The sequence below is a fragment of the Populus trichocarpa genome, chromosome 5 (genome assembly GCF_000002775.5).
Source record: "Populus trichocarpa isolate Nisqually-1 chromosome 5, P.trichocarpa_v4.1, whole genome shotgun sequence".
Classification (NCBI taxonomy): domain Eukaryota; kingdom Viridiplantae; phylum Streptophyta; class Magnoliopsida; order Malpighiales; family Salicaceae; genus Populus; species Populus trichocarpa.
In genome coordinates, this window is record NC_037289.2 from 8,622,374 (window position 1) to 8,636,404 (window position 14,031).

General features: G+C 34.5%; 2 protein-coding genes and 2 non-coding genes across 4 annotated transcripts; 1 reads left to right on the top strand and 3 right to left on the bottom strand.

Annotated features, from left to right (window-relative positions):
• Positions 1-6,494: 6,494 nt before the first annotated feature.
• On the bottom strand, positions 6,495-6,565 carry TRNAG-GCC (transfer RNA glycine (anticodon GCC)). Its single transcript has one exon. It is a non-coding gene; the product is annotated as a tRNA-Gly (tRNA).
• Positions 6,566-7,323: 758 nt separating this feature from the next.
• LOC18099229 (probable leucine-rich repeat receptor-like protein kinase At1g35710) lies at positions 7,324-9,628 on the bottom strand. Its single transcript, XM_024601076.2, has one exon. The coding sequence runs from the start codon at positions 9,368-9,370 to the stop codon at positions 7,445-7,447; it is 1,926 nt and encodes a 641-aa protein (XP_024456844.1). The 5' UTR covers positions 9,371-9,628; the 3' UTR covers positions 7,324-7,444.
• Positions 9,629-10,321: 693 nt separating this feature from the next.
• Positions 10,322-10,394, top strand: TRNAF-GAA (transfer RNA phenylalanine (anticodon GAA)). The gene has a single exon. It is a non-coding gene; the product is annotated as a tRNA-Phe (tRNA).
• Positions 10,395-12,017: 1,623 nt separating this feature from the next.
• LOC18099230 (receptor-like protein 12) lies at positions 12,018-13,660 on the bottom strand. Its single transcript, XM_006383082.3, has one exon. The coding sequence runs from the start codon at positions 13,352-13,354 to the stop codon at positions 12,074-12,076; it is 1,281 nt and encodes a 426-aa protein (XP_006383144.3). The 5' UTR covers positions 13,355-13,660; the 3' UTR covers positions 12,018-12,073.
• Positions 13,661-14,031: the final 371 nt, after the last annotated feature.

Genomic DNA, 14,031 nt, shown 5'->3' on the forward strand with positions numbered 1-14,031 from the left:
ATGCATATGTAAAAAAAGCATATAAATAGTCAATAAGAATAGAATATATGCATGTTTTATTACTTTTTTTTATTAATTATCGATTTTTTATAATATGTCATATGTCATATGATTAATTATTCTTGTTTAATCACATAAAAATAATCAAAATATTATTTTCTCATTTCTTGTTTTAGAACTGCTTTATAGATCATTACAAATATGTATTTGAATAATTGTGCTTTTAATAAAAAAAAACATATTCACGCCAAAATTAAAAAACAATAAATGAATAATAAAAAATAAAATTTTGGCTAAAGAAATGTATTTTTCCTACTTAATTTAGATCAATTAAATTTTGACGGATATTTACTTTAATTGGTTTAAATTTTTATTCAAATAAACATGTTGTTAGTAATAAATTCATTGTTCCACCAAAATAAGAAAATACATATATAAGAATTTTTTAAAAAAAAGATAAATGCATTTTTTTCTCATAATTTAAATCATTATATTTTATAAATATTTATTTTAATTACGGTAATAAAATATTTTGTTTTAAAATGGCTTGACAGTATCGTGTGGGCAATATGACTGGCAATAAAATAAAAAAGATGTGTTTTCACTGTAGCAATACGTTAAACTATTCATCCCATTGTTCATAGCCATTTTTGTTTTTGGTCCTTGAAATTTTTCTCTTCTTGCATGCTCTTTCTTAGCCAAAATCCACCCAAAAATCCAGTAGAAACAACCTGTCAAGGAAAGAGGGAACATTGAAGAATCAAATCTTATCTTTGGCTTCAATCCCATCACCATTTATCCACTTCCCAATCCTACTGTAAGAGATTAAAAATGCTAGAGCATATATATCAAAAGGGAAAATAAAGGAAAATCTTAGGGAGCAAACAATCGTCTGAATTTCTTCTAGTTGGTAGTAGTTGCATTAGGGCAATCTGATTTTGGAGCTCAAGAAGGGTGACCCATATGGGAAAGTTTTTGATTCATGGGACAGGATGTCTTGGTTCATCACTTGCTTTACTGTTTAACCAAGCCGACGTTGGATCTTTGGTCCAATATTGGAAAGTGAATGGTGAAAAGATGGTTGATGTACAAGATTCCCTCCGGCAATGGCACACCCATTTATCTACTCCTATTCTAAGTGATTGAAGAGACCCAGTTGAAGAGGTCATGGGTTTGGATTCATGACTGCGCGCTTTCCAAAATTCTAAATAATTGAACAAAAATTAAAAAATTAGGGTTTTTTTTTTTGAAAGTTTCAATTTAGGGACGAAAACAACATCGTTGATGAATTAGAAGTGTTACCTCTTTTTGTTTGAAATGCAATCACGGCTTTTCCTTTGACACCCAGATGCTTTCAAGTTGTGACCATATATTTTGATGATATATTGTCTAGTTTCACGAGGACATTTTTGTTTCTAGTCATATGTTGCTACAAGCGCTGTCAACCTACCAAACATCATGATAAGCTGACAGTAGTGCACTCATACAGAAGTAAAATACCTGGCCTCTTTCTTGACTCCCAGCAGCGTACGTAGTTCCTTCTATCATTTGCATCATCTTTATACCAGAAATCTCTGTGAATGATTGGGATTTTTTGCTTCTAAACCATCACTCCAATATTGCTGCATTCCCTTTTCTCTTACAACTTCGGAATTGTAAATTTTTGTTGAAGTTCCTCTGCTAGAAAGTTGTTCTTACTCTTTGATTTCTTATGCTGCCTCCTCCATCTTGCTCCAGCTTTGGGGTTTTTTGTTTTCCGATATTAACCTTCGAATCAAAGGCTTGATCTATGTTTTGAGTAGCAAATCTACTTGATCTTTTTTCATGGGCTTTGAGAACTCCCATTAGGTCATCTGAAGCGAGCTTTGATAAATCTTTTGACGCTTTAATGATGGAGAAAACACGCTCAAACTTGATTGCCAAGCTTCTCAAGACTTTTTCAACGATTTTCTCGTCTTCAATGGCATCTCCGTAGCCTCTGTTTTGATTAATAACTGAAAATAATCTTGTAAGGAATTCTTGCACCTGTTCGGTGTCTTAATTACATAGCTATCGAAACCTCGTCATAAGTTTGCAGCATGATGGAGATTTTCTTATCACAGACTCTGAATTGTTTTTGCAATATTTTCCCTTCATTTTTTTGAAGTAGATGCACTTGCATTCTTGGAAGAATGCATGCACTTGCATTCTTGGAAGAATGCCTTTATTAACTCTTTGTTGAATGAATGCCAATGCTTTTGCATCTTTCATTTTATTTTCCTTGTACTCCTTGTTTAGAACTATCCATGTTGCTTGCTCATCTGGACTAGCTATTCTCAAGTCCTATAAATCTTGGGAGTTAAATATTTTCTTCATAATCTATAGTTTCACCAAAGAAGATTGGAATCCTTCGTTGGGAGTAATTAAAAGCTTCATCATTGTTGTCTAAGGCCATTGTTGTGGCTTTTTGTTAAGCGTTTTTCTTGGTTTCAAGGTTAGAAATACTTAGAACAAGCTAGGGTAAGGCTTTAGTATTTCTTCGATACCTCTGGTGGGAATTTTGGAGTGTTGACTCCGCTCCCAATGATTTACCACTGATGGAAATTTGGTGCTCTCTGAATATTTATGGTTTAGGAGGTTATAGAAATTTAAGCATAACAATAACAAGAGAGATGAAGGAAGCAGTATACATGCCTAAGAGTGCTTATAACATTACATGACAGCATGCATTCACGATGACCGCTACAGCTGCCTGTTATAGGCTTCCTAACCCGACCTTCTCATGATGGTCAATTGGTCTGTGAATGATGTACAAGTCACAACTCATGCTTTTAACTCTTATTGTCCAAGTGGTACAACCCATCAAACGCTTGTAATTTTTTGGCTTAAAACTACGAACTAAACATCTGTATATTGGAAAATATTTATCAGATGAAGCATATATCATGTAAAATTTTAAATCAAATGATAATTTAATTTGGTTTAGAATTCATTCAACACTAGTAGTGGATTAATTAAGCACATTTATCATGAATAAGGGTGCATAAATTAAGTTAAATATATATGGTCTCTAGTCTAACAAAAACAATAATAATTAAATTAAATTCTCGTGTCTTTCATCCATAAGCAGTAAAATAAAGAATTTGATATAGATTAAAAAATGTTTTATTCTTGACAACGCTAATTTTTTTGGACAGTTGTTTTAATACATAAGTAATCATAGAAGAAGATATATATCATATTAATTTTCAATTGCGTTTACATACTTGGTTTCTTAGAGTTATCTTACATGTGATATTAAAGCTATCTTGTTGATATTAATTAGTATTAATTTGATTTTATATCTGTATGATTATGGTACGTGTATACCTAGAAATTGAACCCTGGTTGAAGATAAAGTGCTTCGGACCATGTTTGTTTTCTTGAAAGCAGTTTTTGAAAAATCACTTTCCAAACTTTCCTGTGTTTGTTTGCCATTAGAAAAGTTGGTCAACGAAAAACACTTTCCAGTTAAAGAAAAATTTTGTTTGGTTTTTAGGAAAGTGTTTTTCCTTTTGGCTGTGTTTGTTTTCCGGAAAGTGGTTTCCGGGAAATCACTTTCCAAACTTTTCTGTGTTTGTTTGCCATTAGAAAAGTTGGTCAACGGAAAATACTTTCCAGTCAAAGGAAAATTTGGCTTGGTTTTCAGGAAAGTGTTTTCCTGGAAAATTTGGGCGGAAAACACTTTCCGGAAGTTGTGAAAAATTTAGAAATGTCATTATTTGCTGATTATATCAAATTTGATCCTCAAACTTTTGATTGCTATATATAATTTGTTTTGAATATTTATTTTTCAATTTCATCTCTTAAAATTTAATTTTTATATTAACTTTTGTCCTTATTTTTATAATTGCTATTTGCTTTTTCCTTATCATTTTTTTATTGAAATTTTTTATCTATCAAATTTGATCCTCATTTTTTTGATTGTTACTTATTTTATTTGAAATAATTTATGAAATGTTAATTATTATTATTTTAATTTCTTCATCTTTTATTTTTTTTAATTTTTTACATTTGATCTCTATTATTTTGATTATTATTTATTTTATTTGAGATAATTTATGAAATTATATTTTTTTTCAATTTCATTCTCATTCATCTTTTTAATTTGTAAGATTTGTTCCTCATTATTTTAATAAACTTGAGAAAAATAAAACATTAATAAGTTATTTTCCAGCTCATTTTCTATGACATAACCAAACGCTAGAAAATATTTTCCAACTTATTTTTCATTATACTACCAAACATCGGAAAATACTTTCCCGGAATTTATTTTTTTAAAAAAATTATTTTCCAGCAAACAAACGGGACTTGATTTTGTTTTTTGTTTTTTTTTTGTTTTTTTTGTCATGGATGATTGGCGTCACATTGAGAGGAGACCCAAGTTTAGCATCCCGTGGCTAGAAATGGAGATTCGAAGACAGTGTTTTAATGGGTATTCAGTATTCTTTCTATTTTGACCTTTTGATTGTACTTGATGTTTTTTTTTTATTAGTTTAACGTGGGTGTCCGGGCCAGCTTGCGCGCACCTCGACTAATCTCATGGGCCCTGAAGTGAACGACCATGTAAGCCTCCAGTGGCCATTATATGAGCAACCACAGGGCTTGAACCTGAGACCACAGAGGGAGCAAACCTCTTGGTCCCAAGCTCTTACCACTGGGCCACCACCTAGATGGTTGTACTTGATGCTTTTTAGTTTGCTTTCTGAGTGATAAAATTTGACTTGCATTTTTTAATGCATTGCAAAACCATCGGGGTGTTTTTTTTCTTTTATTTGCATACTTTTTACTTTTGCTTTCTGTTTTAAAAATATTTTTTTAAAAATTTAAAATTTAAATTTTTTTTATTTGAAATTAATAATTTTTTAGAATTTTTAGATCATTTTGATATGTTAATTTTAAAAATAATTTTTAAAAAATAAAAAAAATATTATTTTAATACATTTCTAAATAAAAAACACTTCAAAAAACAATCACAACCACACTTTCAAATAACATTTAATAAAAAATTTCAGAATAATTAGACCAACATGAAAAAGAATAGGTAAATAATCTTTTTCTATGAAAGCCCCACTGCTATTATCACTGTAATATGTGGTGGTCTTATGTTAATCGCATCTTATCAGTGCTGTCGGCAAGAAAAGGCTCTATTCTTGGTATTTTGTTTAGTTGTATAGACATATAGTAATTGGGTTTTTAGTTGATAATTTATAATCAAGTTGTTTGGGTTTTATTAATATATTTATTTGTAGAAAATTGCTAAAGAAAAATCATGATATGTTTACATTATTATTAAGGTCTATCAACTTAAAAATTTTAGTTGATAATTAAGCAAGCTATGATGAGGTTGTGATGTTGATTAATTTGGGAGTAGCCACAATATCTTAAGTTTTTTTTGTTATGATTATATTAAGGTTTATTAAGCTTATGATGTATATAATATAATTGCAATTATTTTATAAACATAATGACTTGGCGAAGGTTATTTTTATAATTTAACTGGAATAAAATAATAAATGGCCATTAGGAATAAATTTAATTCTAGGTCCTCATGAGTGAGTAAGTTTTATTTATTAGTTTTATTATTAAAATAATTGAAAGGAAAATATTTATTTTGCATTGGAGTGTGTGGATTTAAATTCGGCCTAACATGTAGATGAACTACCTATCCCTAAAGAATCAATTAATATTTAAGAATAGATTGATTATGAGTGGTAGGAATAATTTAATTTCTTAAATTTAATGCTTATAAAGTCTTGTATAAGTGAAAAGTATTAGGGGTTCCATCCCTCAATGCTTTAATGCAAAATATTTCCCGAAGACATTAATCCATAAGAATTTATCATTCATTTATCATAAAATCCTGATTATAGATTTCGCAAACTAAACATAATCATAATTTATTTATCTCATCCGTTTATCATAAAATCCTAATTCAAAATATAATAGAGATTCAACTATGACTAGATGAAATACTCAAATTCCATCAATCATTATCAATATACCGACACATTGCTAAACGCATATGAGTAAGTAAACGTTTCACTTAACACCATAACTTCACATTTTCATCCCAACATGGTTGAGTACCTTCGATAAGGTCTAGTTAGCATGTCCACGTGAAGGTAGATGGATCCCAACTTAAACTCCTATGTTGTGTACTTCCATTAGATAGTAAAATAGATGTATGGAAGAAATCCCACTTAAGCACTCAAGAAACTCAAGAGTTCTGATTTTTCCCCTCTTGATTTTCTCATGTTGATATAATGAGTATATAATTGGCCCAAAGAAATAATCATGCTGTCTAACTGTTCAAGATAATTGAGGCACATCATGATCAATCTCATTAATCTAAGGAATTTGGATTGATCATAATTAATCAAAAAAATAAATGAAAGAAAACTCTGATAGTTGTTTCCGGCCCATTTATGTTTGTAAGAGGCCTTTGGGTTACCCCCAAAAAGAAACACGATTTTTGCACCAGCCGGGAATCGAACCCGGGTCTGTACCGTGGCAGGGTACTATTCTACCACTAGACCACTGGTGCCTGATGCTTGAGCGTCGCGCATAATCATATAAATACGCTACATATATTTTCCCAGCTTTCAAATTTATGTGGTGTGTGTTTAGTGGCTAATGCAGCTGATTTAAAACAGGATGACGAAAATTAGAGTGAATAACAGACATGCATGTTCTTCCTCTCGTAAGAAAGTGGAATAAAGGAAGGTGTTTGAAAAAATGCAATGGTTATGGTGTCTTGGGAAAAACAGGTTTACTTCTTATTATACCCAACAAATCGTGGGGAACCAGACATAATTAAGTTTTCAGTTCTCATATGGTGGGTGCTGGGCCACATCATAGAATGTGGACGTGGGAGGGAGAAGAAAAATCCTACGATGGCTTTAATGTAGTCACGTGTCTCCACTCTTCAGTCTTCACCCTAGATTAGCGTGGACCATGTTGCATGCCAGAATCAATTTCTATTCTTTTTGGTTACTGTTCTTCTTTTTTGTCGGGGAAAAAACTTAGTCTGTGGACTACAATCCGCAAAATATCAAGTTAGCAACGCTGTGGCTACATTGGAAACGAACCAAATGGTTCGTAAGAGATGAGGAGATAAGTGGAGCCAGTAACTAGCATTTGACAATCATATGACTGAAAGGCTATTATTTTCAAGAAAGGTTTGGAAGTAAAAAAATAATAATAATTCGTATTCTATTAACACTCAATGTTGTCTCATTCAATTTATAAGAGGATATGGTCATTTAGCTTTTGCTTTAAAAGGAAATGTAAAGTAGGAGGAGATCAAGGAAAGAGACTTAATAAATAAATACAAAATTTTCCAATTAATATGGAACTTGAAAAAAGTTTAAATACCACAACAGAGTAAAAAATGAAAGAAGAAAAAGAAAATCTTGAGAATATACTAAATGCGTTTGCAAGGTGGAAGTGGAGGTCCACACAAACCAGGATTGTTCTTGAATGCAGATGCAGGGATAATGGCTTTGTGAGGAGGAATCCTGCCTCTTAGTTTGTTGCTAGACACATCAAATTGTTTTAGCTCCTTCAAATTTAGCACAATCTCTGGAATAGCACCAGTCAGCTTATTTTTGGAAAGTAAAATTGTGGACAATTCTTTGGCATCACCAAGCTCCACTGGTATCGTCCCAGACAGCCCAGTATTCACTAGCTTCAAGACCTGCAATTCTCCCAGTTTCCCAACTGACTTTGGTAGTGGTCCTCTAAATGTGTTGTCTGATAGAATCAATGAATGAATAGAAGCCATTGCTGGTCTCTCTCCTATGTCATCATCAACTGGACCAGTGAACATATTGCTGGAAAGATCAATGGAATTAAAATGACCTAGCGGGTCTTGGGCTTCTTTAGAGAATATTACATTTAAGCGGCCACTGAACTTGTTGGAATGAATATCAAGATCCATCAGAAGTGAAAGGTTCTTGAATTCAACTGGGATGGACGAGTGAAAGCCATTATTTGATAAGTTGAGAAATGAAAGACGGGTCATGTTACCAATCCACCGAGGTAGCTTTCCTGTTAATGCATTGCTTGACAAGTCAAGTTGTGATATTGATGACGAAGATAGCCAGTGAGGAAGCTCCCCTTCAATCCCAGTCTTTGCCAACATAAGCTGGAAAACTCTTAATTCCTGGAACCAGTCTGGTATTCTAACTAGTCCTAAGGGATTATATGAAAGATCTAAAGCCTGTAAGCTCTTCAACTTAGCTAGCTGAGGAGGAAGCTGGCCGGAGAGCCGGTTTCTTGATAAATCAAGTGTTTGAAGGTTAAGTAAATTTACAAAACTTGAAGGGATCTTTCCTGTAAAATAGTTGTTAGAGAAAAATATATCAGTAAGAGTTGTTAAACGACCCACGGTTGCAGGTAGTTTTCCAGTGAGCTTGTTGTTCTCAAGGATTAGTCTTTGAATCTTCGAGAGCAGGCCAATTGATGGTGGTAAGCTGCCTGATAACTTGTTTTCTGATAAACGACAGAATATCATAGAACTAAGTCCAGATATCGAAGATGGTATCCTTCCTGTGATGTGATTTTGATTGACATAGAGCAGTTCCAAAGCAGCAAGTCCACCGATGGACTGCGGGATGCTTCCAGCTATCTGATTCTCAGATAGATCAAGATATTTGAGATTCTTAAGATTTCCAATGCTTGTGGGAATGCTACCAGTAAAGTTGTTTTCATGTAGATCAAGCTTAGTTACCATAACCAACTTACCAATTGTAGGAGGAATAGGCCCTGACAAAGCATTTCCTGATAAACCAAGTTCCGAGACAGAAGTCCAGGATTTCATAACAGATGGAGGAACAATACCAGATAAAAAATTGTCACTAAGATATATCTTTTTCAGCTGAGAGAAGTACCTTAATGTAATTGGTATTGATCCAGTGAGCTTGTTTGTATCAAGAAAGAGATGTGTAAGCTTCGACAACTTGCCAAGTTCTTGTGGTATTGGTCCCTTCAAGTCCTTGAGATTACTCAGGTCTAGAAGTTGAAGACTGGACAAGTTTCCCAAAGAAGGAGACAGAGTTCCTGACATGTATGTGTCTTCGATGAAGTCATTATTGTCTGAAACAAGTCCAGGACGAGACACATTGACCACTCTGCCTGAGGCATCACAGGCAACGCCTTCCCAAGAAGTGCAGCAATCAGAGGAAACTGTCCAAGAAAGCAACAGTTTTGACGGGTCATCTGTGATTTTGTGTTTGAAATCAAGTAATGCTTCTTTATCAACTGGGTGGCATGCCTTGGAAGGGGCTAATGTAGAAAAGATGAAAAGGAGCAGAAGTGAGAAGGTCTTGGTGTGCCATGAAATCTCCATTGACAGTTTTGAATCTGTAGCTGTGAGGATCGAGGATCTCTTGCTATTTTAGTAGGGAGGAGAAGAGGTGGTCAATAGTTCTGTAATGCCCTTGTGGTCAATTTACTTAAAGAGGGAAAAAAGCCGTTCTCCTGTGATTGGGCTGAGTTAATTAGGCCTCAAAGTCAAGATTATGCTATATATTAGTAGCATCCTGTCATTGTGCTGTAGTAACTAAGATACATGAATGCTATGGTGATTCATCCAAAAAAATGGCACACAGCACTTCCTGTTCTTAACCAGTAGATAAAATACTTAAGCCTCAGTTTCTATTGTCGACTATTAAGAGCTTTCTTTCATTTGTCAAGCTTCCAGCTAAGCCAATTTCAAAAACGACCACTCATTTTGAGTGATTTTCTAGGCTCAAGAGACATAGGCTTTCTTTTAGATCAACTATTAGGCACGTGAATCTGTGTTTGTCTTATTATCAAGCCTGTTCAATTTGGCTGTATATCAAAAGCACTTGAACTTTTCATGCTGTCCTATAACATGGCTCAAAACACAATGTTTTTTTATATATATATATATATATATATATATATATATATATAGCATAAAGTCATACAATCAGATTACTTGCAGAAGACCTAACAGCATAATTACCAGATTGTTTATGCATAACCCATGATTTAAGGACGTTTGTTTCCATATATAATCCTTAGAAAAGAAGCTAAAGAATGTTCATACCATGGATAAGATGATGGGAAGTGACCAGGACGGTCCATGACCGAGACGGTAAACATGGGGGCTGAAGTTTAAGATGGAATAGGCTAAGAACCATCTTGTGGATGAATGTTCGTTTCCGTGATGATAAATCCTTGTGGAGTTGGGAGAGATTAATTTACTCGTCCAGTGTAAGAAGCTTCATATTTTAGAGTATTTATTTATCGTAATTGAACCCCTTCACATCTTGCGGGGATAGCTCAGTTGGGAGAGCGTCAGACTGAAGATCTGAAGGTCGCGTGTTCGATCCACGCTCACCGCAATTTTCATCCTTTCTGTTTTTTTTTGTTTTTTAGTGTAATTCAAGGAAATAGGCTCTTAATAGCCCGATGGGCCTTCAAGGAGGAGAGAAAAAACTCTTTGAAGCCGACCATTACTCACTCGATCCTTAAGTTATGAAGGCCGAAAGGGGAAAATCCAAAATTTGTTAATTTTTTTACCCTTATGTTTTATTAATGAATGCAGATTGAAAAAGGAAAAGAAGAAAAGGGGTGAGATTCCTTTAAATACTTATCCCAAAGTCAACGCTATTTTTTCTTTCATTTCCAATAAAATGCTGTGATGAAAACCAAGCTTTCCATGAAATAAGAGTGATAAAAGAGAAGCATAAAAAATTATATTTAAAAAGCTTGGTTGAAATCACAATGTCAAATAGAGCATAACAAAAAATGCAAGTGGACCTACATGCCCAAACAAAACTTTATGCGTGTATGCCCTAAGTCCCATGAATCTCTCAAGGAAAGGGTACCCAAAAAAGGTGTTTTTTTTAGTAGTAAAAAAATATGATAACATAACACCATGCAAAAAATATATAGAAAAATAACAAAGTTTATAGAATACTTTTTTAAATTGCATATTTTATAAACACAATATTTAATAAGGAGAGAGGGGAGATAGAGAAAAAAAGAAAAGAAAAAGAAAAGATCTCGGAGTCACACCTAAACTTCGATAATGATACCATCACTACAGTTAAAAATATCTCGACAAGACGAATCCAACGAATCCAAAAAAGATCAATAACAGTGACCGGAGTGGGCCACATGAGTGGCCCAAATGCAAGTGAACCTTAACACCTTTGGCCGGTTCATGTGACTCATTTCGTTTACCATTTGCGATATTTTTTAGTGTTATTGAATTCGTTTCGTCAAAATCTTTTCAACGATATCAGTAGTGTCATTATTGAAGTTTCAATGTGACTCCGGAGTCTCTTCATTTTTTTAACCTTTTTCTCTCTCCTCTTTCTTTACAAATTATAATGAAGAAATATAAGAGAAAAACAAAACAAAGAAGGTCATCCAAAAGCACATCGAAGCTCCGTTACAGGTATCATTGAAAAGATTTCGACAAGATAAATTCAATAACACCAAAGAAGGTCACAAATAGTAAACGGAGTGGGTCACATGAGCCATCTAAATATGACAAGGCTCACTTTTTTATGGGCTGCTCATGTGACCCACTACAATCATCGTTGATGACCTTTTTTAATCTCATTAGATTCGTCTCATTGAGATATTTCTAATGGTATTAGTGATGTTATCATTGAAGTTTCGATGTAATTCTAGAATCTTTCTCTTTCTCTCTTTTCTTTTCTTGTTAAGTGTTGTGTTAATTAAATTTATAATTTAAAAAAGTCAGCAAATAATATTTCCGTGAATTGTTGATATCATATGTGATTCTTTAAATTGGGTTAATTTTCTAAATATTTGTTGTATTATATTATTATATTAATTTTTTTAATGTGTTGGAGTACATATAATTTTGTGGCACCGGATTCTCCCTCTTGTCAAAAATAAAAATAAAAAATCCACTTCATCATTACCACACTATCAGTATGAACACCAGGCAAATCATACATACGTTATCTAACAACTACCAACAAACCAAAGACCCAAATCAAATAATTATTATTATCAACAAAAAACTAACATAGTTACATTGCATTCATGGGATCAAAGGGCTAAAACTCTTACATTCGATTTGTGATTTTTGATCACCACCTCGACAAAAAAAGAAACTAACTGGACAACGGTACAAACAATTATCATTCAATCTTACATCAGCAAAACCTGGTTGGAGCTCCATTAAAGGACCCGGTATAGGTCCATATAAGTAATTCCCTCCCAAAAAAAGCCTATCGAATGGAGACAATTCGGATCCGGGTAAAACCGTTTTTATTGCAAATTGGGTCGGTATCATTCCTGAAAATTTGTTGTTTTCAAGGGATAAAGCTGAGAGCTTTGGCATTGAAGCCATGAAAGAAGGCAAAACACCTCTGAGTTCATTATTGCTTAAATCAATGGCTACCAGTGCACTTTGGAGAGTTGTGGTTAATGGGAATGGTGGGGATTGTACGGACGTGAAGAAATTGAACGAGAGGGTGAGTTGTTGAAGTGAAGGGTGAGTGAAGAGAGGTAAAGGGACTGAGTCACTGAGGTTATTGTGGCTCAAATCAAGTACTTGTAAAAAAGCCAAGCTTCTAAAGCTTTGAGGGTCTAATTTGCCTCGTAAGCCATTGTTTCTCATTGAGAGTTGAACTAAAGATGCTGGTAATGCTAATGGGACATCACCTGATATGGCATTGTCACTTGCATCAAAATACTTGAGATTTTTAAGTGGACCCAACTCGGGAAACTCACCAATTAGCTTGTTTGATTGAATCTCGAGCCTTTTTAAACTAGCAAGACCATTGAAACTTGCAGGAATATTGCCTTGAAGGTTGTTGTTGTCCAAATACAGCTCTTCCAGGCTACTTAGTGAGCCAATTGAGGTGGGTATCTCACCATACAACAAGTTTCTCGACAGACCGAGTCGCCTCAGTTGAGTCAAGTTGGATAACGACTCAGGGATTTGGCCATAGAAGTAATTATTTGAAAGGTCGAGTGTTTGCAAATAAGGGAGGTTCCAAGTAATGGAAGAGAGAGTACCCGAGTAACCCGCCTGGTCAAGGCTGAGCTCAGTGACTCTGCTTGAACCGGACACTACAATGTCACACCTGAACCCACAAGTGAATTTCTCACTGAATAAATGATCACATGGGTCAACAGTGAAGTCCCATGCGCTCAAGCAAGAGCCTGGACTCACCGAGTTTGGGTTCACCGCGGTCTTAACCTCCTTCAAAACCTCTAAATCGCCCCAATATGTCTTCGACTCTACTTCCACCAACAGCCTAGTGACTGAGATCAGCAGAACCAAAGAAAATAAAGAAAAACTGAGGGTGCCCATTTGCTGGTTTTTTCGCTACAAGTGGATGTGGGAACTGAAAATTTGAAACTTGAAGATAGCCAGACAAGGAGATAACTCGGGGGGGGGGGGGGGGAGGGAAGAATGTATGAGAGTTAATCAAGGCCGTTCAGTGAGAGAATCAGGACAGAGAGAAGGCAAGAAAGAAACTGCTTGTGAGAGAGAGGGACTCTCTTGCCACCTTTGGGATGAGTTATCTTCTTTTTGTTAGTGACTTCACGGGGTGCTTGTCAGAGCCCTTTTTAATTGTTTCCTTTGTATTTAAATTTGGGATGGGTGTTGTATGCCTACATGGAAGAAGATGGCTATATTATCGTATGTGAATGAGTGTTGGAAGTTATGAAGGACACTCCTGTTCGTTCATGTAATGACGTGTCTTCTCATAAATTGACTTGTCCCAGCTTGAGCTCTGTTGGTTCTTGACATCACATCATCATCATCATCATCATCATCCATGACTTCTTGAAGATAACGCAGTAAATAAAAATGATGGGAACAAAGGGAAGAAAACAGGAAATTAAGAAGATGCTTGTAAATTTTGTTGAAGTCATTTGAAGTAGGGTGATAGGATCAGTATTTTGGCGCTTTTTTACCTGGATTCTCTTTTCTAAATTTGAGTTAAATTCATGTGCATCAATTTTTTTTTTGCACCTCGACTA